Source organism: Oryctolagus cuniculus, chromosome 1 (assembly GCF_964237555.1).
Source record: "Oryctolagus cuniculus chromosome 1, mOryCun1.1, whole genome shotgun sequence".
In the NCBI taxonomy this organism is placed as follows: Eukaryota; Metazoa; Chordata; class Mammalia; order Lagomorpha; family Leporidae; genus Oryctolagus; species Oryctolagus cuniculus.
Window position 1 is genome coordinate 146,102,879 of NC_091432.1, and position 20,990 is coordinate 146,123,868.

Genomic DNA, 20,990 nt, shown 5'->3' on the forward strand with positions numbered 1-20,990 from the left:
TGGGGTTGGGCCAGGCTGAAGCCAAGAGCCTGGAACTCTCTCTGGGTCTTCCACTCAGATGGCAGGGGCCCTAGTACTTGGGTCATCTTCTGCTACTTTCCCAGGCTCACTAGCAGGGAGCTGGATTGGAAGTGAAGAGGCTGGGATGCAAACCAGTGCTCATATGGGATGCTGGTGTCAACAAGTGGTAGCTTAACCTGCTGTACCAGCCCTTCTGGTCCCTTTTGAGTTAATTTTTATACCTGATGTGAGGTTTTGGTTCAAGTTCACTATTTTGCATGTGAATATCCTCTTGTCCTAGCATTAGTTGTTAGAAAACTATTGTTTACTCATTGAATTATTTTTGTACTTTTTTATTTATTTTTGTACTTTTGTCAAACAAAAGTCAATTGACCATATATTGGAGTGTGTATTTCTAGATTCTATTCTTTTCCTTTGGTTTCTGTGTATCCGTATGCCAGTACCGCAGTGTTTTGATCACTGTAGTTTCATTTTAAGTTTTCAGGTTAGAAATCATAAGTCCTCCAGCCCCCACTTTATTATTTTCAATATTGTTTCAGTCATTCCAGGCCCTTTGAAATTTCATGTGAATTTGAAAAATCTGCATTTCCATTGGGGGGGGCAGGGAAAGACCTTTGGAATTTTGCTGGGGATTGTATTGAATTTCAAGTTAATTATCTTTTAAGAATGAGAGTAAAATAGGCCGGCGCCGTGGCTCATTAGGCTAATCCTCCGCCTAGCGGCGCCGGCACACCGGGTTCTAGTCCCGGTTGGGGCGCCGGATTCTGTCCCGGTTGCCCCTCTTCCAGGCCAGCTCTCTGCTGTGGCCAGGGAGTGCAGTGGAGGATGGCCCAAGTGCTTGGGCCCTGCACCCCATGGGAGACCAGGAGAAGCACCTGGCTCCTGCCATCGGATCAGCACGGTGTGCCGGCCGTGGCGGCCACTGGAGGGTGAACCAACGGCAAAGGAAGACCTTTCTCTCTGTCTCTCTCTCTCTCACTGTCCACTCTGCCTGTCAAAAAAAAAAAAAAAAAAAAAAAAAAAAAAAAAAAAAAAAAGAATGAGAGTAAAATAGTTTATATTTACCCATATAGCCAGCATTGTTGATGCTTCTCATTCTTCCTTATGAATCTAGAGCTCCATCTGGTATTCCTTTTCTTCTGCAATTAGGGATTTAATTAACATATCTTGTAGTGCAAGCCTGTTATTGATAATTCTCTCAGTCTGATGTCTCCATTTTGCTTTTACTTGTGAGCACGTTTCATTGGTTGACCATGTTAGTGAGTTTTTGGTCTTGTTTTTAGGATGTTGCTACGTTTGCCTGCAGGCTGATCACAGAAATGTGCTGTTGCTCCTCTCTAAGTCGTGTGTGCTTTGTCCTCTGGCTGAGTTTAGCATTTTAAAATCATGTCACTGGTCTTTCAGAAATTTTATGCTTTGGTGTGGTTGTCTTTGTATTTCTTGCGCTTTGGAATGACAGGCTGATAATATTTGTGGGCTTACGGTTTTTGTCGTTTGGAACTTTTAAAAAAATATTTATGTGTTTACTTGAAAGGCAGAGTTGCAGAGAGAGGAGATAGAAGGAGAAAAACAGGTCTTCTGTTGCTGATTCATTTACCCAAATGGCCACAATAGCCAGGGCTGGGCCAGACTGAAGCCAGGAATCTAGAATTTCATCCAGGTCTCGACATGGATTCAGGGGCCCAAGCACTTGGAGGATCTTTATTTACTTGAGAGGCAGAGTTACAGAGAGAGTGGTCTTCCATCCTCTGGTTCACTCCCTAATTGGCCACAGTGGCCAGAGCTGGGCCAATGCAAAGCCAGGAACCAGGAGCTGTCTCTGGGTCTCCCACGCGTGTGCAGGGGTCCAAGCACTTGGGTTATCTTCTGTGTTCCCAGGCTATCAGCAAGGAAAGGAGCTGGATCAGAAGAGGAGTAGCCAGTACTCAAACTGGCACTCATATGGGATGCTGGCACCACAGGCAGATGCCTAACCTACTACACCACAGTGCCAGCCCCTCAGCCATTATGTTTTCAAATATTTTTCTATCCTCTCCCCTTCCTTTCCTCTGGGGACTCCCAGTACCTGTATTAGGCTTCTTAAAGTTGTCCCATGCTTTCCAAATGCTATTTGGTTTTTTGGGTTTTCTTATGTCCTTTTCTCTGTGTTGCATTTTCGATAGCTTGTTATATTTTCAGATTGACTAATTTTCCCATCTGCACTGCATATCTGGTGTTAATCTGATGTGGTTAATTTTCTTCCCTAAAAGTTAGTTTGGGGGCCAGTGCTGTGGCAGAGCTGTTAAAGCTGCCGCCTGCAGGACGGGCATCCCATATGAGTCCCGGCTGCTCGACTTCCGATTCAGCTCTCTGCTATGGCCTGGGAAAGCAGTGGAAAATGGCCCAAGTCCTCGGGCCCCTGCACCCGGATGGGAGACCCAGAGGAAGCTCTTGGCTCCTGGCTTTGGATCGGTGCAGCTCTCCGGCCATTGCAGCCAATTGAGGAGTGAACCAGCAGCTGGAGAACCTCTCTCTCTCTCTGCTTCTCCTTCTCTGTGTGCCTCTGACTTTCAAATGAATAAATAAATCTTTTTTAAAAAAAGTTTGGTTTGGATTGTTTTGCATCTTCCTAGTCTTTACGTGGCATTGTTTAGTCTTCCTTCCACTCAGGACTGTGTCCTGATACCTGACTTCATGTCTATTGGCCTCACTGTGGCCAGCCAGTGAGGGCTGAGTGCTGTCCATGGACGTTTCCTCCTGTACCTTCGCATCCGCAGCAGTTAGGGGTTGGTGCCAGCCGTGGGTGTCCCCACTGGAAGTGGTGTTATGTACGGATATTCCTGCTTGTGTTCTCAAGTTCTGTTCTGGGGTGCAGGGAAGTGATGTGGAAATAGACTGATTCTTTGGTGTTTGTCCTTAGCTTTGCTCTGCCGTGCCAAAGCAGCATGTAATCTAGCCTGACTTCCACAGACCCTGGGAGTGCTCCAGTTGCCGCCTGTGAGTCAGGAGGGCTCCTGGGGTTGGAGGGAACTGGTGCTGTTTTCAGTTACCCCTGGGGATGGTGGGGATGTTACCTCCACCCGGGGTATCCTTTCCCTAGTCATGGCTTCCTTGGCCCTGCACTGACCCATCCTCAGTGAGGGTTTGGTCCCCTGCCGGCAGGTCTGCCCTTTTGCTGCTGTCACTGCCTGGCCTCTGTCCTCCAGCCCTGCCATAGCTCCATCTTGCAGGAACGGTGGAACTCTCCTTACCCTTATTATCTGGGGCCAGAGACTTGCAGCCTGCTGCTTACTCTGCATGCTATTGCTGTCATTTTCTAGAATGTTTTAGGCTTTGCACACAGGAGCAGACACAGTCCCTGGGAGTAGCTTGTCTAGCTGGAGGTGGAGGTCTCCCTGCCAGTGTGTTTGAAGAGCTGCCAGATGCCCTGGGCAGCCAGCTGGAGCTGGGCAGAGGAGGAGATTATGGCTAGGCTGGCAGGCCTGGACTTGAATTGTGTATCATCTCAAGCAAGCCTCTGAGGAGATGTTCTCATCGCCAGCACCAGGCCCACGGGTGTGTCAGGAGTGGCCACAGGTGCTGGACTCTTGTCAGTCCTGCTGGTATGTCAGGAGGCCTGGCTGGTCTTCAGCCCCCTCACCCAGTGAAGGAGCTGAGACTGAGGCTGCTGCTTGGACTGGGAACGGTGGAGCGGCAGCCAGCGGGAGGCAGGTGCTGCGTGGACATAGTGATTTGTGGTTTAGCTTTCCTGGGACCAGGAGGGATGAGAACAGAGCTGAGCTGTTTTGATTTGAAAAGGTGCTGACCTCTTCTACAGCATGAGCATTGTGTCAGTGGGCTGGGGGCAGTTGAGCAAGAGCAGCCCTTGGGAGGCAGCGTGGGTGGCGTGGGCATTCGTGTGTCTGCAGCAGGAGTGTCAGCACAAGCTGCAGGCCTCCATGCACAGCCGTGGCTGTCCTGCTGGGCTGTGATGTCCTGTTAGCCACTGAGGGTGACACACACTTTACAATGGGGTCTGCTGGGGCTCCCCCATCACAGGGCCCAGTCCCTCCCTCTCGAGACTGAGTGGTGGGTATGCAGACCTGGGCATCTTGGACTAGGGCTTCAGCCCTCACACGTAACCATAGCATCTTCTTCCTGAGTGTAGGCCACATCCCATTGCCTCCTGTGTCAAAGCCCTTGTCCTTTACCCCCATTCCTTTGTGTGGGAAACGCTGGTTTTGTATTTTGGGGCTCGCATATGCAGTGCTGGCCTCTGGTTGGTTCTCGTCGTTACCTCCTTCCCCTCTGTTCCAGGTTTGTCCCGCAATGAGTGAGGATGGGTGAGTACCAAGCAGCAGATTGGGCAGGTTCCCCTGCTCTTACATGAATGACGGTACACTCACCTGAGCCTCAGTTTCCCCATCTGCGGTAGGGAGGGGAGGGCTGTGTGTAGCCCTGGGGTTTGCTCCCCTTTGGGCAAGGCTGAGGGTGCCTGAGCTTCCCAGTTAGCCCCTCAGGATAGGGTCTAGGAGGGAGCTCTGTCCTACATGTCCATGCATGCCGTGTCCTCACAACAGTTGCGCCACACTGCACCCTTGCTCCTCAGAGACCCCATTTTATTTCAGTAGAGTGTGTCCCTCACGTACGGCTCAGTGTGTGTACACATGTGTACATAGCCCTTCCTGGTCAAGGGGTCCTTCTGCCCTTCTCACTGCCATTGGCTAGTGCTGGGGCTCAGTGTTCCTGGACGCCTGTCTCTCACAAGCATCTTGTCTTCTGATGCAGGCTTTTGGACAGGCGCACACAAACCACAAGAAGGTGGCCGCGGATGGCGAGAGCCGAGAGGAAAGCCTGATCCAGGAGTCGGCCTCCAAGGAGCAGTATTACGTGCGCAAGGTGCTGGAGCTGCAGACGGAGCTGAAGCAGCTGCGCAACGTCCTCACCAACACGCAGTCTGAGAACGAGCGCCTCACCTCGGTGGCTCAGGAGCTGAAGGAGGTGGGCCAGTGGGTGGGCCTGTGCCGTGCACCAGGGCACGTGGCAGGCGGGGCTGGGCCACCTGTGCCATCCTTTGGTCCTGTCTGCTGCAGTTCAGACGGCACGCCAGACTGCATTGCTGTGTCAGGCTGCCTCTAGCCGCCAGTGAATTAGGCCCAGACCAGGAGGTGAGCAGTCAGGAGGGCAAGGCCAGCCCCCGTAGGGGTGGAGGTCTGGTGCCCAACAGAGAAGTCCCTGCCACTGGGCTCCCTACTCGAGGGACCTTCTGTCTCCCTTGGGGCCCGGCTATGGATAAGAAAACCTGTCCATGGGGACTCAGAGTGAGACATGCGCATCTGAGGATTACAGGCAGGGACCACCATCCGTTGCCCTGACTGCTGCGCCCCAGCCTCATGTGCGCAGCAAGGTGCCATCAGGGAGAGGCTTGGTACTGGGCACTGCCCCAGCTGGGCTTAAACTGGGGTGTATCCTGAGTCCCGTGGGCAGTCATGACCTGCAGCCTTCCTGTCAGGAAATGAGATGGTAATGTCCGCCCTTGAGCTTTTGAGAGATGAACCAGCTTGGCACTTGACCCTGCCGACTGGGACCAGCTTCTGTGGAAGGTTGGGAACCCAGGGCAGTGATGTGGCAAAGAGGATTTGGGGGATCATGGACAGGAGCCTGTGTAGGAGGACCCAGAGCCGCCAGCCTGTCAGGTAAGGAGGGAGGGGCGCCTTGCTGAGGTCAGCTGGGGGCGTTTGTGTCCCCCGTCCATAGGCTCCCTGCTGGTGCCTCAGTGTGTGCAGATCCTGGGGATCCAGCTTGGTCTAAATAAAGCCTTAGTCCTCTGGAGGGGTGTCTTGGTGAGCCTGGAAGGAGGACTGCACCCTGTGCGTGTCCCTGGGGCAGAAACCTGTCTACCGTGGGGTCATGCCAGGGCAGAGAGGAGTGAGAGGAGTTTTAAAAGCTGCAGTCTGGCTGTGGCCCTCCTGACTGTGGCTTTGGGGGTCAGCCCCACATACCCATCCAGAAGGGAGTGAATGGAATGATGCTGGCTCAGCCCGTCACTGAGCCTCAAGACCCAGGCAAGGCCTTGACCTTAGTCCCAGCCTATCTCCCTGTCTGTAAACCAAGTCTCCAAAGCCTCTTGGAGGGGACACCCTGCGCTCCCTCGTCCCACCTCCAAGCCCTTGTTCCAGCCATAGTAGTGCACCCTCTGCAATGGATGGTCTCATGGAGTGACTGGCAGAGCATAGAACATGAAGCGCGCAGCAGTAGAGCGCAGTGTTGGGGCACGCTGCCGGGGACTAGCAGTGGCCTGACCTCATTTCCTCCCAGAGGGGTCATGGATGAGGGTGGGAGGAGGGACCATTGCTCTGGAGAGACTCACTCTTGCCCTGACTGTCATCTCAGCCCTCCAACAACCCCTCTTCCTGCAGAGCCAGTGCAGGGGCTCTCTCCTGCCTGGCGTCTTCCGCCCCTTTCTCTTTTCCAAAGGCCAGAAAAATGGGTGACCCTGCTGCCAGAAGTGAGCGCTTCAGGTTGAAGATAGGCAGGTCTGGTGGTGGATTCCCACTGTTCTGTGTTTCAGCAGGGCATCCCGCCCATCCCTCCACACCCCTCAGCCTCTTTCTCCCAAGGATGTGCCCCCACATGCCAGTGCCGCTGTGACTGTGGGCACTGCGCTGTGTTCACTTCTCTGGGCAGGTGCTGTGTAGCCTTTGAGCCTCTGCAGATGGTATCATAGCAGTGCCCCCTGACCTGCCCACCAGATAGGAAAGCTGCAGGGCCCACCCTGAGAGGGCTGAGGGTACCGCAGCACCCTCTGCCACTCCCTGTGCACTGTGCTCCCAGGCAGCCACACTGGTTCCCACGGGCACAGAGGTGAGGCAGCCACACCGAGTCCCTTAAGCCCCTTGGAAGCAGAGGCGCAGCCGGCCACTCACTTGCCTCCCTCTCCCCTCCCCTGGCAGATCAACCAAAATGTGGAAGTCCAGCGCAGCCGCCTGCGGGACGACATCAAGGAGTACAAGTTCCGGGAGGCCCGCCTGCTGCAGGACTACTCGGAGCTGGAGGAGGAGAACATCAGCCTGCAGAAGCAGGTGTCCCTGCTCCGGCAGAACCAGGCAAGTCCCGGGCAGCAAGAGGGGACACCTTGTGCCAGCCGTGCTGTTGTATAGGCAGAGGGTGCAGCCAGCAAGGCCCAGACCCTCCAGTTCCACAGAAAGCATCTGGCTGCAACACTTACTGACTGTTGGCCGGGCTGAGATGTTGTCCCCAACAGAATGGAAAGCAATCGGAGGTGTTCAAGAGGTTACCCCCATCTCCGCCCGAGACTGGGTCTGCAGGTGCTGTCCCATCCTGGGTGCTGACTGTGAGGCCTGAGCATTGCCATGCCTCTGCCTGTGACAGGGATGAGCAGTCTTCCCTCTGCCTGTGGCAGGGATAAGTGGGGTCCCCTCTGTCTGTGATGCCACAGGCAGTTCTGGGCTCTAGGGCCACTCAAGGACCAGCATGCTCTCCCCTGACAGCTACAGCCTTGCAGGACGGGAAGTGGGACACGTTTTCTCCTCAGCAAGTGCAGACTTTGCCCCAGATTGCTAAGGGCTCCCTCCTCGCTGCCTTCAGAAATCCTGATCCACCGGGTCCTTCAGAGCAGAAGAGTCTTGCCATCAGCAAACCTGCCATTTGAGTCCTGGATAAGGAAGCTTGAGTGTGTGCAGAGATCCATTTGTAAAAGCAAGCAGGAAACTGGTTCTGCTCCCCAAACATCAGAACGGCATACACAGCCCCAGTCTCACTACCGTAGCTTGCAACCGTTACCTGTCATGGATGCCATTTGGTCTTAGTATTATCGTTGGCAGAACCTGGCCCACCTCCCTATCCTGAGGGAGAGGAAACCAAGGCTCAGAGGTATAGCCCTCAGTGTTGGCACTTGGTGGAGCCGGCCCCCGTCTGCTGGGATCCCCACCCTCATGCCTCCTATGGTACCTACACACCCACCTCCTGGGAGCACATCTCAGTTTCAGTACTGGGTGCCCCTTCGCATCTAAAACTGACAGAAAATCACTCAGCACTTCATTTTATTTATTTATTTTTTTTAAGATTTATTTATTTGAAAGGAGAATTATAGAGAGGCAGAGGCAGAGAGGGGTGCGTGGGGTCTTCCATCTGCTGGTTCATTTCGCAAATGACCGCAATGGCTGGATCTGGGCCTATCTGAAGCCAGGAGCCAGGAGCTTCTTATGGGTCTCCCACATGGGTGCAAAGGCCCAAGGGCTTGGGTCATCTTCTGCTTTCCCAGGCCACAGGAGAGATGGATTGGAAGTAGAGCAGCCAGGACATGAACCGGTGTCCATATAGGATGCTGGCTCTGCAGGTGGTGGCTTTACCTGATGTGCCATAGCACTGGCCCCCATTTTATGATTTTTTACCTTCCCTTGGCCAAAGAATACAGAATGGTAAGAAATATATATAAAAATTGCCCTCAGCCCCTACGTAGAGCACTGGATTCTGCCTGCTCTTCCTTGCCTGCCAGCAGATGTGACCTCACGTGGCAGCCTCTGTGTGTCTCACCACCCTCAGGCTCCTCCAGGCCTGGGTGTCACGTGTGCACTTGGGGGAATTTCAGTTCCTTCATTTTGAATTAGGATTAGAAGCAACAGCCACAGCACACATCCAAATACTTGTGTACATCTTATGAGCTTTAAGATAGTAATGAACTACTTGTATTAATCTTACAGAGCTATAAATGAGTATGCACTTGGAATATTTCTTAAGTGGCTTGATGGACATTGGGTAGCATAGATACCTGTGGATCTCAGCTGGCTGTTTTGCAGCCCTTGTGTGCGGTGCCCCCACTGTGGGCTGAGCATTTCTGTGCCCTGTATCTCATACTTGGACCCCTCAGCATCCACGTTCCTCAGGGGAGATGTGGGGGGGGGGGGTGACCTTGGCCTGGATTGCTGCAGCCCCTTTGCATCTAGTTGGGGAAGTTGGGTGCTTTGGCGTGACTGTGCCCCTTGTTTTCCCATGCCTTGACGGGACATGTGGCCTCTTCCCAGGTGGAGTTTGAGGGCCTCAAACACGAGATCAAGCGGCTGGAGGAGGAGGCTGAGTACCTCAACAGCCAGCTGGAGGATGCCATCCGGCTCAAGGAGATCTCGGAACGGCAGCTGGAGGAGGCCCTGGAGACGCTGAAGACAGAGCGCGAGCAGAAGAGCAGCCTGCGCAAGGAGCTGTCGCAGTACATGAGCATCAACGACTCCTTCTACACCAGCCACCTGCACGTCTCCCTGGATGGCCTCAAGTTCAGTGACGACGCTGCAGCTGAGCCCAACAATGATGCCGAGGCCCTGGTCAATGGCTTCGAGCATGGCTTGGCTAAGCCGCCACCAGACAACAAAACATCGACACCTAGGAAGGATGGCCTGGCACCGCCCTCCCCCAGCCTTGTCTCTGACCTGCTCAGTGAGCTGCACATCTCTGAGATCCAGAAACTGAAGCAGCAGCTGGTGCAGGTGAGCCAAAGGCCTGTGCCCCTCGTGCCCCCGCCCCCCTTTGCTCGCCTCCTGGCATAGCTGCACGCATACAACCCCACCCTGCAGGGCTGCCCTGACTGCTGGTGCTCACTCACTCTTTCCTTATGCTGATTTCCAGCCCTGCATCCTGGACGTGAGTGAAACTCCAGAGCAGAATCCTAGGTTCCTGGTGACTGGGTCTAGGTTAGTGCAGTGGTGTCCACATTGCTCCCAGGTCACCCACATCGTGACAGGGTGAAGTGATAGGACGCTGGCCTCGCGTGTGACTCCCACACCCTGACCAGGAGTCAGAATAACTGGCAGGTTTGGGGATGGCTTTGTCTCCTGGGAGACGGATCTCTGTTGATCCAGCAAATGATGGCATGCCCTTTGAGGTACAGGGAAGGAGGCAATGGAGCCCCCGTTCTCAAGAGCCAAGAGCAGGGTGTGGGGTCCACATGGCATAGCGGGTAAAGCCTTTACCTGCAGTGCCGGCGTCCCGTATGAGCACTGGTTCATGTCACAGCTGCTTCACTTCTGATCCAGCTCCCTACTGATGGTCTGGGAAACCAGTGGAATGTGTACTTGGGCCCCTGCCACCTATGTGGGAGACCTAGAAGCAGCTCCTGTCCCCTGGCTTCAGCATAGCCCAGCCCTGGCAATTGCAGCCACTGGGGATGTAAACCAGCAGATGGAAGATCTCTGTGTCTCTCTCCCTCTCTGTGTATATGCCTTTCAATAAATAAATAAATCTTTTTTAAAAAGGGGTCCCTGCCACCCCGCCCAGCTGACCCGGCCCTCCATAGTAGAGATACAGGCAGCCCTTGCAGGTGGCCACTGTTGCTGGTGATGGGCAGTGCCCTGGGGGGGCAGCGTGAATTCCATCTGCCCCACGGCCTGCCTTGGCAGATAGAATGTTGCTGAGCTGCCCAAGGCTTCCATTCCTGCTGACAAGCTCTCCCGTGCCTGTGCCGTTGCAGATGGAGAGAGAGAAGGGGGGCCTGCTGGTGACGCTGCAGGACACACAGAAGCAACTGGAGCAGGCGCGGGGGGCCCTCTCCGAGCAGCGGGAGAAGGTGAGCCATCTCACGGAGAACCTGAGCGCCCTGCGGCGCCTGCAGGCTGGCAAGGAGCGCCAGACGGCCCTGGACAACGAGAAGGACCGTGACAGCCACGAAGACGGCGACTACTATGAGGTGGACATTGATGGCCCTGAGGTCTTGGCCTGCAAGTACCACGTGGCTGTGGCTGAGGCTGGCGAGCTCCGAGAACAGCTTAGGGCGCTGCGTGACACCCATGAAGCCCGCGAGGCCCAGCACGCCGAGGAGAAGGGCCGCTACGAGGCCGAGGGCCAGGCGCTCACCGAGAAGGTTGCCCTGCTGGAGAAGACCAGCCGCCAGGACCGTGAGCTGCTGGCCCGGCTGGAGAAGGAGCTGAAGAAAGTGAGCGACGTGGCTGGGGAGACTCAGGGCAGCCTGAGCGTGGCCCAGGATGAGTTGGTGACCTTCAGCGAGGAGCTGGCCAGCCTCTACCACCACGTGTGCATGTGCAACAACGAGACGCCCACCCGCGTTGCCCTGGACTACTATCGGGAGGGCCAGGCTGGGGCCGGCCGCACCAGCCCTGGGGGCCGCACCAGCCCAGAGGGCCGTGGCCGCCGCTCACCCATCCTCCTGTCCAAGGGGCTGCTGGCCACAGAGGCCTGCCGAGCTGATGGTGGGACTGGGGACAGCAGCCCCTCCCCCAGCTCTTCGCTGCCCTCGCCCCTGAGCGACCCGCGCCGGGAGCCCATGAACATCTACAACCTGATCGCCATCATCCGCGACCAGATCAAGCACCTGCAGGCGGCTGTGGACCGCACGATGGAGCTGTCCCGTCAGCGCATCGCCTCGCAGGAGCTGGGCCCTGCGGTGGACAAGGACAAGGAGGCGCTCATGGAGGAGATCCTCAAGCTGAAGTCGCTGCTCAGCACCAAGCGGGAGCAGATCACCACGCTGCGCACCGTGCTCAAGGCCAACAAGCAGGTGAGGCCGGGCGCCGTCCTGCGCTGGGGTCCCAGGCCGTGGGTGACGCGAGGGCAGAGCCTAGGGGCAGGTGGTCTCTAGGGCCACTCCGAGGAGGGCATCTTGGCCAGTAAGAACTGTGCTCACCTGTGACCACTTGGTAGCGATCAGTTCCAGGTGCTGGATTGGAGAACGAGGGAGGTGGGGCTTTCTGGGGGTCCCAGGGCAGGTTGAGGAGTACTCTGGGACTCACTGAGGCCTGCTGACTGCCCAGCACGGCTGCTGGAGTTGGTTCCTAGGGCTGCATTGGAGAGACAGCGTCTCCCAGAGAGTGCGGTGCTGGCACCGTCTCATACCCAGGGCCCCTACCTGAGCCCAGAGCATGTGTCGGCCAGTGTCATACCCTGTACCCACCTGCCCTGCCCCTGTGTGTACCCCAGACAGCTGAGGTAGCCCTCGCCAATCTGAAGAGCAAGTATGAGAACGAGAAGGCCATGGTAACCGAGACCATGATGAAGCTGCGCAACGAGCTCAAGGCCCTCAAGGAGGACGCGGCCACCTTCTCCTCCCTGCGAGCCATGTTCGCCACCAGGTAACTGCGCTGAAGCCCCCCCACCCCCACCTTCTCTGAGGCCTGCGGGTCAGTGCCTGTGTCCAGCGCCACTGCGAGTGACACGTGTTTGGGAAGTGTGGCCCCAGCCCAGCCCTGGCATACACAGTGGAGCTGGAGTTGGTGATGAGGGAGGGTGAGAAGGTGCCCGAGTGCGGAGTGTACTTGGTAGGCGCCGTGTGTGGCCAGCGGCAGCAGAGGGTGTGTGGTTCTCCTCCGTTCCTGCTGCTGCCCGCCTGGCCCCAGGAACCTGGTTCTGTGGGGCTGTTTTCATTTTAGTGTTACCAAGCCCTAGCAAGCCCAGTTGGTCCTGTTTTGTAAGGAGATCAAGGGAGCAGGCCCCAGAGAGGGTGGGGAAGTGCTTGACCGTCCTGGGGTCCTAACGGCCAACAGTTACCAGGCTGACTTGAGGTGACAGACCAGCCCTGAACTCACCTGGCTGGGGCTGCGGGTTCACCGGTTGCCCTCCTAGCTGGAGTGGGATCCCACCTTTGCGCAGCTCCAGGCTTCTGCATCCCCATGACCCTTGGCGTTCAGTTCCTCTTCCCTGAAGGGACTCTTAGTGAGGGTCTCTTGGGTGAGCCAGGGGCTGCCCTGCACGTGCATACCCGACACAGGCTGAGGAAGGTCAAACCCAACACTGAGAAGCAAGGCCCTGCCTTTCACTCTCTAAGGTGGGTGGCACCACCTGCTGGCCGTTATGGGGACTGCCAGGACAGGCAGAAGAAAGGAGTGCCAGGGTTTTTCTAGGAGCGTTGCTTTTCCTGGGGATAGGAAAGTGCTTGAGAGAGATTCCCCAGGTCCCCCACATCTAGAAGATAAACTATAGCTTTGTAAACTTGTTGTGTTTAAAGTCCTGACTTTTCAGATGGAGCCAGGATTCAGACCCTGGAGGCTATGTCCCCAAGGGGATGCCGATTGGCCCCTGTCTGGTGGGGCCCCTGTGTCTCAGTGTCTCTGCCAGGCCCCAGCCAGCCCCTCAGTGGGTTGGTGGGCAGGTGGGCAGAAGCCCAGGGACAGTGTGAAGTGGGTGTCTCTCTCTTCCCCTGCTCTCACCGGGGTGGAGCAGATGAGTCACAGTTAGGCGGAGGCCCAGGCGCCGGGACAGACTGCCTGTGGCATCCACACACACCTGTGCTTTGCTCCGGTTGTCATCAGCACAGATCGATTGAGCACTGGCCATGTGCCTGCAGCAGGCACAAGCCCAGGCCTGCTTTGAGTTCATGCCCACCTCGAAGCTCGTGCTGTCTCAGCATGCCGACCGACCCTGAAGTAGGGGCCACTGCCCCAGAGGAAGCTGCGTCCTGGGGGGCACAGCCTCTTTCTGAGAACCACTTCCTGCCCAGTGAGCTCAGCAAGCCCTGCACCAAATGAGTCCGCTCACTTTACAGGGCCGCGCGGGCCGGTCAGAGGCTCTGTCTGAGCAGCGCCTTGCTGAGTGAAGCCACAGCGAGGCCCCCAGCCCTCTGGGGAGGCTGCCGTGCTGTGCCATGCCGTGCCCTGGCCTCACCGCGCTCTGGTCCCCACAGGTGTGACGAGTACATCACACAGCTGGATGAGATGCAGCGGCAGCTGGCGGCCGCTGAGGATGAGAAGAAGACGCTCAACTCGCTGCTGCGCATGGCCATCCAGCAGAAGCTGGCGCTCACCCAGCGGCTGGAGCTGCTCGAGCTGGACCACGAGCAGGCCCGGCGGGGCCGCGCCAAGGCCGCCCCCAAGGCCAAGCCGGCCACCCCGAGTGTAAGTCACGCCTGCGCCTGCGCCAGCGACAGGGCCGAGGGCACTGCGCTCACCAGCCAGGTGTTCTGCAGCGAGAAGCAGAGCATTTACTGTGATTAGGCTGCGGGCTCCACACACGGCAGCTAACTCGTTCCTGCTTCACTCACTTAACCCAGCACGGCGGGGCCGCGGGGCGAGGCTGATCCTAACGTGACTAACGCACGGGGCCAGGATTCGGGCTGAGCGGCGGGCGGCACCGGTCGGCGGGACTCTCGTGAGCTTCATGTCGCCTCTCATTTCTTACAGCCCTCAGGAGCTCCCTAGGGGCCGAGGTGGGGAAAAGGAGCACATGCCGTCGGGGAAGACAGACACGCAGAAGTGTCTTCCAGGGCCCTGGGTGCTGGGAGAGCCCAAGGGAAGGGGTCCTGGCCCCACCCCTGGGCTCCCGTGGAGGGGCAGGGTCTGAATGGAAACCTGCATGTTCCTCGCATGTCTCACGTCAGAAAGCAGTTTTAGGAGGTTCTGGCCTGCTGAAGGGCCTCAGACCATAGCCTGTACCGGGCCTGGTTTTATGGAGAGAAGGATGTAGATGGTGCAGCATCTCACTGCACATCAGTCAGTGTAAAGGCACAGGATGGCTTTCCCCAAAACCCAGAGAACAGACCTGAGCTACCCTCCGCAGATGGCCCCCACAGCACAGACACAGCCAGTGAGAGCAGGAGGGCAGAGCTCCGCGGCCTTGGCTCCCCATTTGAGACCTGCACACTCATCCACCAGCCTATATGGTGACAAATTGGCAGCGCCCGAGGCCCAGGGCTTCCTTTCTTAGTGAAAAAACTTTCCAAGTGCCTGGCTGGACCATCCTTCCTGCAAAGTCCATCCTGTTGTTTTGGGGAACTATGGCTGCCTGCCTGCCCTTGGACCTTCCTCCCTGGGGGCTTCAGACCTGAAGGCGCAGGGCTTTGAATCCCAGCCGGAAGTCTGAGCTGCCTGCAGGCTCACCTGCCCGGAGAGGCACGCGTGGTGGCAGCAGAGCCCAGCAGTGCTGCGAGAGCTTTGCATGGGCCCAGGCCAGTGTGTGGGACTCACAGGTAGGAGGCATGTGGTTCTGCATTGAGTGCCATGTGGGGATGGCCACACGAGAACAAGGGAAGTCGGCTGGGGCCCCCCAAGTTGCAGCAGAGCTCTTCCTGTTTCCCTCTTGGTCCCGCTGGGGCTGGCCAGACCACAGCCACTCCCACCCGTCTGCGTGGACAGGATTTGTGTTACTTGACACGAGGCCCTGTTGCCCTGCCCGCTCTTCCCATGGGTACCAAGTGTGTGTCAGGCCCTCCAGACTCCAGGCACTGTCTTGGCGTGCAGCACAGGCCACACGTGTCCCTTGCACGTCTGTCCTGGGACGCTGCCCGCATGCGCACCCCTCTCCTGCTGTGCCCTCTCCTGCCGAGCCCGTCCGCAGCTTCTCTCTGAACTTATAAGGGGCTCTCAGAGCCACTGGCCCCTAACCCCCACGCAGGCCGCCTCCACCCACTAACATGCTCGCCCGCCCCCAGCACGGTGAGAGCTGTAGTTGTCAGGCCAGCGGGAGGGGTGGTGGCCGTTTCTAACGCTGTCTTGTTTTCTCCCGTTTTCAGCTGTAGAGTAGCTGCTGGGCGGACTCGGCCGCCGGCCCCGTCACAGCGCAGCCCCCTCCCCTCCCGTGCCCACACGGAGGAAGGAAGGGCAACCTAAAAGTCACTTATAAAACGTTTTTGGATATGCCACTGCAGTTCTTTTCAAAATAGCATTCCCCAAGTTTGTAATGGGAGGAAAAAAGCTTTAATGTTGAGTGCCGCGAGCTGCTGCTTGGACAGGCCTCTGTATGGCCGAAGAAACCGCTTCCAGGGCCACGCCGGCTCGCTCGGGCCTGCCGGAAACACCCACCACGGGATCTCCTTATCACAAAGTTTCCTTTTTTATCCGATCAACCTGTGCACTTTTGATATTTTGATATTATATTTGCTTCCGAATTCCTCGCGTGGAGACGGTCTCAGATGCTGTGGTCTGTGCTCGTGTTCTGTAGCTGTAGCTGTGTCTCACTCCGACGTGCGAATCTGATGTCGGTGCGAGACAGCCGTGTGCTGCGCAACACGTGGCTCTAGACTGGAGGGAGGCCTTGACCCAGCAAGGGACGCTGCCGAGAGGTCCCTGCCGTGGTCCAGTAGCCTGGTAGATGATACGGCATTATGGTTCATGTTTGAAATTACAGATTTTAAATGCCATCTTCATTAAGAAATCCAGGGTATTCCGATTCTGGGGTTTTTCATATTGTATTATTATTATTCTTAGGAATAGTTCAATGTAACAAGAAGAAAACTTGACCTTTGCTCTGGTTAAAACAATAGGCACTTGAAAAAAGATAAATTATTGAATGAGTAGTATTACCTACAAATTCCAGAGTTTTCTGGGTTTTAGGACATTGTAAAGCATGACTGATTAACAGAATTTTATACAACTGTACCAGTGAAATTCCAAATTGGAATTGTTTTGTTATTCTGGTTGTTGTGCCAAATTGTGGTACACTTAGAAAATTCTACAGTCGTCGATTTTTAGGGTGTTCTATTTCAACACCTTTTTGTTAGTACTCATTGCCAGTAGTGCCTTCATCAGTGAAGGGAGGTGTCCCAGCGCAGGTAGCTAGGAGCAGCAGGGAAGAGCTAGTTGGGAACGCTGAAGGCCAGTGTGGACCAACAGGTGGGAGCAGGTGCTCGCCTCCCCCCTGGACCTGGGCATCTTCATGGAGGGAAAGAAACAGTAATTGTGCAAAATTCTGTTAGTCAGTGATTCTTTACTTACAAATTCAGGGGCTTAGAAGATGAAAGCAAACACAAAATCGTGAGTGTGCTTTGGGAACCACACGGACTTCCTGGGACAAGCTGAGCAAGCTGCTGACCACCAACATTTGTGAAGGGCTGAGGGCGCAGGGCCGCACACGCGGGCACTGGGGGGAGAGGTAGCCGGTGTTCTTTGCAAATGTGAAAAGGAGACGTTGTATCTTCTCTTGCTTGGTGTAACTAATCACTGTTAATTTCAGGAAACAGAATTGCTGAAGCTCTGCAGCAGACCAGGGCTGCTCCTGCTGTTTGCTGGGGAGGTTGTTGGGTGTGGCCGGATTGGGACTCAGGGAGGAAGAAAACTGCTCCCTCCAAAAAAAAAAACAAAAAAAAAAACAAAAAAAAAAACAAATTATAGTCATGCAAATGACACGAATACAGAATTCTGTTTCCTGGAATTGCATTCTTATTCCTAGTTGTTGGGACTCCTGTTTTTTACCTTCTGTTACAGTGTTGATTCATAAGAAATACTGTTACAGATGAGGTTATCTCCAATAACTTCCCTATGGGGTGTTTCATCTGTACCATCTGTATGGGGTATTTATTTGCAATGATGTCTGAGTACTGTATTTTTTCTGTGCATTACTTTAGTGTCAGATGTTGTCTTTATTTTAAAGTCATATGCATGTTCTCCTGCCAGGGAACTTTTACACAGACCTAAACAGATAACAAGCAATTGCCTTCCATTTCTGAGAAAATGAGTCTGAGAATGGAAAACTAAAGGAAAGGAAAGGAGAAATTCTTCAAGTCTGTGAAGACACCAACAGGTGGCGTGAGTTGTTGACAAGCCAGTGCACATAGGAAAAGGGCCTGGGTAAAGAGTCACATTGGCAGGACCAATAAATAAAGAATAATAAAAAGATAAAAGCTCACGGCGTGTTCTGTGACTGCTCGGCCCCTGTGCAGGTGACCACTCGAGCTGCGTAGCGAGTCCTGTGCCTCTAGGAGCTCTGAAGCCAGGGCACCCTGGTGCGGGGGAGGCTGGGAGCAGCCTGGGGTCCCTCTTGGGGGGGGGAGGGGAGAAACGTGGCGGGGGTGCACCCTGGGGGCCCATGTGGCATCAGGTGTGAATGCCGGGCTGTGAGGTAGTCAGAGCATGTTGCATTTTTGTAGATTGAGGCCCAGGGTCAGCCTTCGCTAGCTGAACTCTTGCTCTCCGAGCCCAGGAATGAGTAGGTTTAGGCAACAAGGGTTACCTGTTTGCCACACAAAACTGTTTTTCTGTAGGATTAAGTACAGAGACACACGGGCACATTTGATGGCTGGCGGTACAGGCAAAGGGGGCAGTAAGGGCCAGTGCCCCTCTGAAGGACCTCCTTCCCCCAGCCTCTGTGTCTCCGTGGAGGCCCCTCCCGCTGACAGCCCCGCCCCCCTTGGTAGCACCCGACTTGTTTTCTGTTGCACTGTTCTTTCTGGCAGAATAAAAGGCTCTTGGTCCAGTTAGGTAAAGGTGGAGAAGCCAGCCCTGGACTGATCTGGAGACCCAGAGCGGGAGGGAGGCATGAGGCAGCAGAGCCCGTGGGGCTGCACCCTGTGTCACAGCCCTCTGTGGTCTGGCTCACTTTACCCACTGGTATGTGTGATCCATCCAGGCTTCTAGACCCTGAGCACCCCCGCCCCTGCCGTGTTCTGGGTCCTTCACCTTAGGAGTAGACAGACAGTCTTCCCAGTGGTTGGACACGGGAGCCTGCGGGATGGAGGTGGGCTGCACCGAGAGGCTGTTCGGGCTGGGAGGGAAGGTGTCTCCATTCCGCCCCCCCCCCCGCCCCCATCTTCCTGCAGCGGTTGCACCCCATCCCCTGGCAGGTTGCTAGGGCTGCACCGCTGGTTGTCAGCTGACTTGGGCGGTCTCAGAGCCTGTTTCCCTACTGGCAAGCTGGTGATAGAAACTCCTCTCAGGTGACGTGAAGCTCCATCAGATCCTTGGGACCCGCACGCAGCAGGTGTGCAGTGCGTGATTGTTGCTACTATGACTCTCTGTCATTGTCATCACCGGCCTCAGAAGCCAGGCCACAGAGCTTGTGGAAACGTACTTTACCTCAGCTTTTTATCCAAGCGTTACTTGCATTCAGGAAAGTAGACATCATCATGGACAGGCCAGATTTGCACACAGTAGACACAGCCGTGTTGCAGCCCTGAGGCTTCCCAAGTGAACAGGATGTCTGTGTGCCAGCCCTCTGGCCAGCAGGGCTCCCGGGAGGACAGACTCACATCAGCTTGGCCTCGGAGCACGCTCACCTTTCAGCCCTGTCTACCTGGTGGAGCCAGAAACAGCTGTTACTATTTATTGGGATTTCCTAGCTCTTGTCAATGAATGACCTGGTTCAGCCAAGAGCCTGTCTTCTCGAGCCCTCTGGTAAAATGGTCTCACCACGTGGAGCTGTGCCTAGGAAGTGGGAAGAGGCAATGCCTGTGTCTCACCCGCAGACAAGGGCCCCTGTGTCCATGCAGTGGCCTGTGATGGCCTCCCGGGAAGAGAACGCTAGCTATCGTATACATTATATAGGAATGTATATTATATAGGAATATGTGTGTTTACACACACATACCACCAGAATATGAAGAAAAGTTACTACAACTAAAGGGAGAAATACATTTCAATAATACTTGGAAATTTCAATACCCCACTTTTTTTTATTAAATATTTCATTTGACATTTTGACTTTTTTTTTTTTTTTGACAGAGTTAGAGACAGAAAGGTCTTCCTACCGTTGGTTCACCCCCCAAAATGGTTGTTAATGGCCAGCGCACTGTGCCGATCCGAAACCAGGAGCCAGGTGCTTCTCCTGGTCTCCCATGGGGTGCAGGGCCCAAGCACTTGGGCCATCCTCCACTACCTTCCCCGGGTCACAGCAGAGAGCTGGCCTGGAAGAGGAGCAACCGGGACAGAATCCGGCGCCCCGACCAGGACTAGAACCCGGTGTGCCAGCACCACAGGTGGAAGATTAGCCAAGTGAGCTGTGGCACCGGACTTGACCTTTTGTTTTTTTTAATGACTTTTTTTTTTTTTTAATGTTTATTGGTTTTGTTTTCATCTACTTGAAAGGCAGAGAGAGATCATCCGTGTGCTGGTTCACCCCCCGAATGCCTGCAACAGCCAGGGCTGGGACAGGCTGAATCCAGGAATCAGGATTTCCATCCGGGTCTCCCTCGTGGGTGGCAGGGGCCCAAGCACTTGAGCCATCATGTACTGCATCCCAAGATGAACTGGAAACCGGATCAGAAGTGAGGTGCCAGGACTCAAATTGGCAATCCAATAGGGGATGCAGGTATCACACGTGACAGCTTAACCTGCTATGCCAGGACACCCACCCCTCAATACCCCACTTTCGATAAAAAGGATAGAACAATAAGGTAAACCAACAGAAAAGAAAGGAAACCTGGCCTGGAATAGGAGCCAGCCAGACCTTGTAGACATCTACGGAACATGGCACCCTGCGACAGCAGGATACAGAGTCTTAGGTCGCATTCTTCAGAGCAGAACAAGTCTCACTGAATTTAGGAAAATTGCAGTCATGCATATTCTGTTTACAGTAAAGTCAGAAATAATGAGGGGCCAGCATTGTGGTGCAGCAGGTTAAGCCGCCACGTATGATGCTGGCACCCATGTGTGTGCCAGTTAGAGTCCCAGCTGCACCGCTTAACCCAGCTCCCTCCAACGGGAAAGAAGCTGAAGATGGCCCAGGTGCTTGGACCCCTTCACCCACCTGGAAGACTCAGGTGGCGCTCCAGGCTCCCACCTTCAGCCTGGCCCAGCCCCAGCCGTTTGCTGCTATTTGGGGATTGAACAAGTGGATGGAAGACCTCTTTGTCTCTCTTACTTTATGTAACTCTGCCTTCCAAATAAATTCTTTTTAAAAAACATAATGTAATTGGGGAAATTCACAAATATGTGAAAAGGAAATAGCACACTTTCTGGTAACTGCTGAGTCAAGGAAGATACTTTACAAAAAAGTGAGAGTGCCAAGTCAGACTCCCACCCTCCCACCTTCAGAAACTTAGAGGAATGAACTAGTGAAAGCACATGTGCTCCAATGAGCCCTGTCCAAAATAAAGATCTCTTAACACTCAAGAACACGAAAGCTGACCAAAAATAGGCAAAGGCCCCGAAGAGACATCTCACCAAAGAAAACATACAGATAGCAAGTCCAAGGAAGATGTCAACAGCATGTCTTCGGAATTGCAAATTAAATGGTGAGAAGCCACTACACACCTGTGAGAGTGGTAAGACTCTGAAACACTGAATGCTGCCACGGAAGTGGAGCAACCAGAACTCCAGCTGTGGCTGGTGGGGGTGCAAACTGGC

At 54.9% G+C, this 20,990-nt stretch overlaps 1 protein-coding gene across 5 annotated transcripts in view; it reads left to right on the top strand.

Moving 5' to 3' along the window:
- Window positions 1-17,551, top strand: part of BICD2 (BICD cargo adaptor 2) — a 53,198-nt gene extending 35,647 nt beyond the window's left edge. For 2 of the 5 annotated variants that reach the window (XM_070050117.1, XM_017342054.3), the window contains 7 exons: window positions 4,768-4,980; window positions 6,933-7,085; window positions 9,024-9,479; window positions 10,460-11,503; window positions 11,923-12,074; window positions 13,622-13,832; window positions 15,446-17,551. In XM_070050117.1, the coding sequence (XP_069906218.1) occupies window positions 4,768-4,980; window positions 6,933-7,085; window positions 9,024-9,479; window positions 10,460-11,503; window positions 11,923-12,074; window positions 13,622-13,832; window positions 15,446-15,451 (2,235 nt within the window). In that variant the 3' untranslated portion in view covers window positions 15,452-17,551. Of the gene's footprint in view, window positions 1-4,767; window positions 4,981-6,932; window positions 7,086-9,023; window positions 9,480-10,459; window positions 11,504-11,922; window positions 12,075-13,621; window positions 14,077-15,445 lie in introns of those variants that run through there. The other 3 variants (XM_070050111.1, XM_002708227.5, XM_070050113.1) reach the window with 2 other exon arrangements.
- The last annotated feature ends 3,439 nt before the right edge of the window (window positions 17,552-20,990 follow it).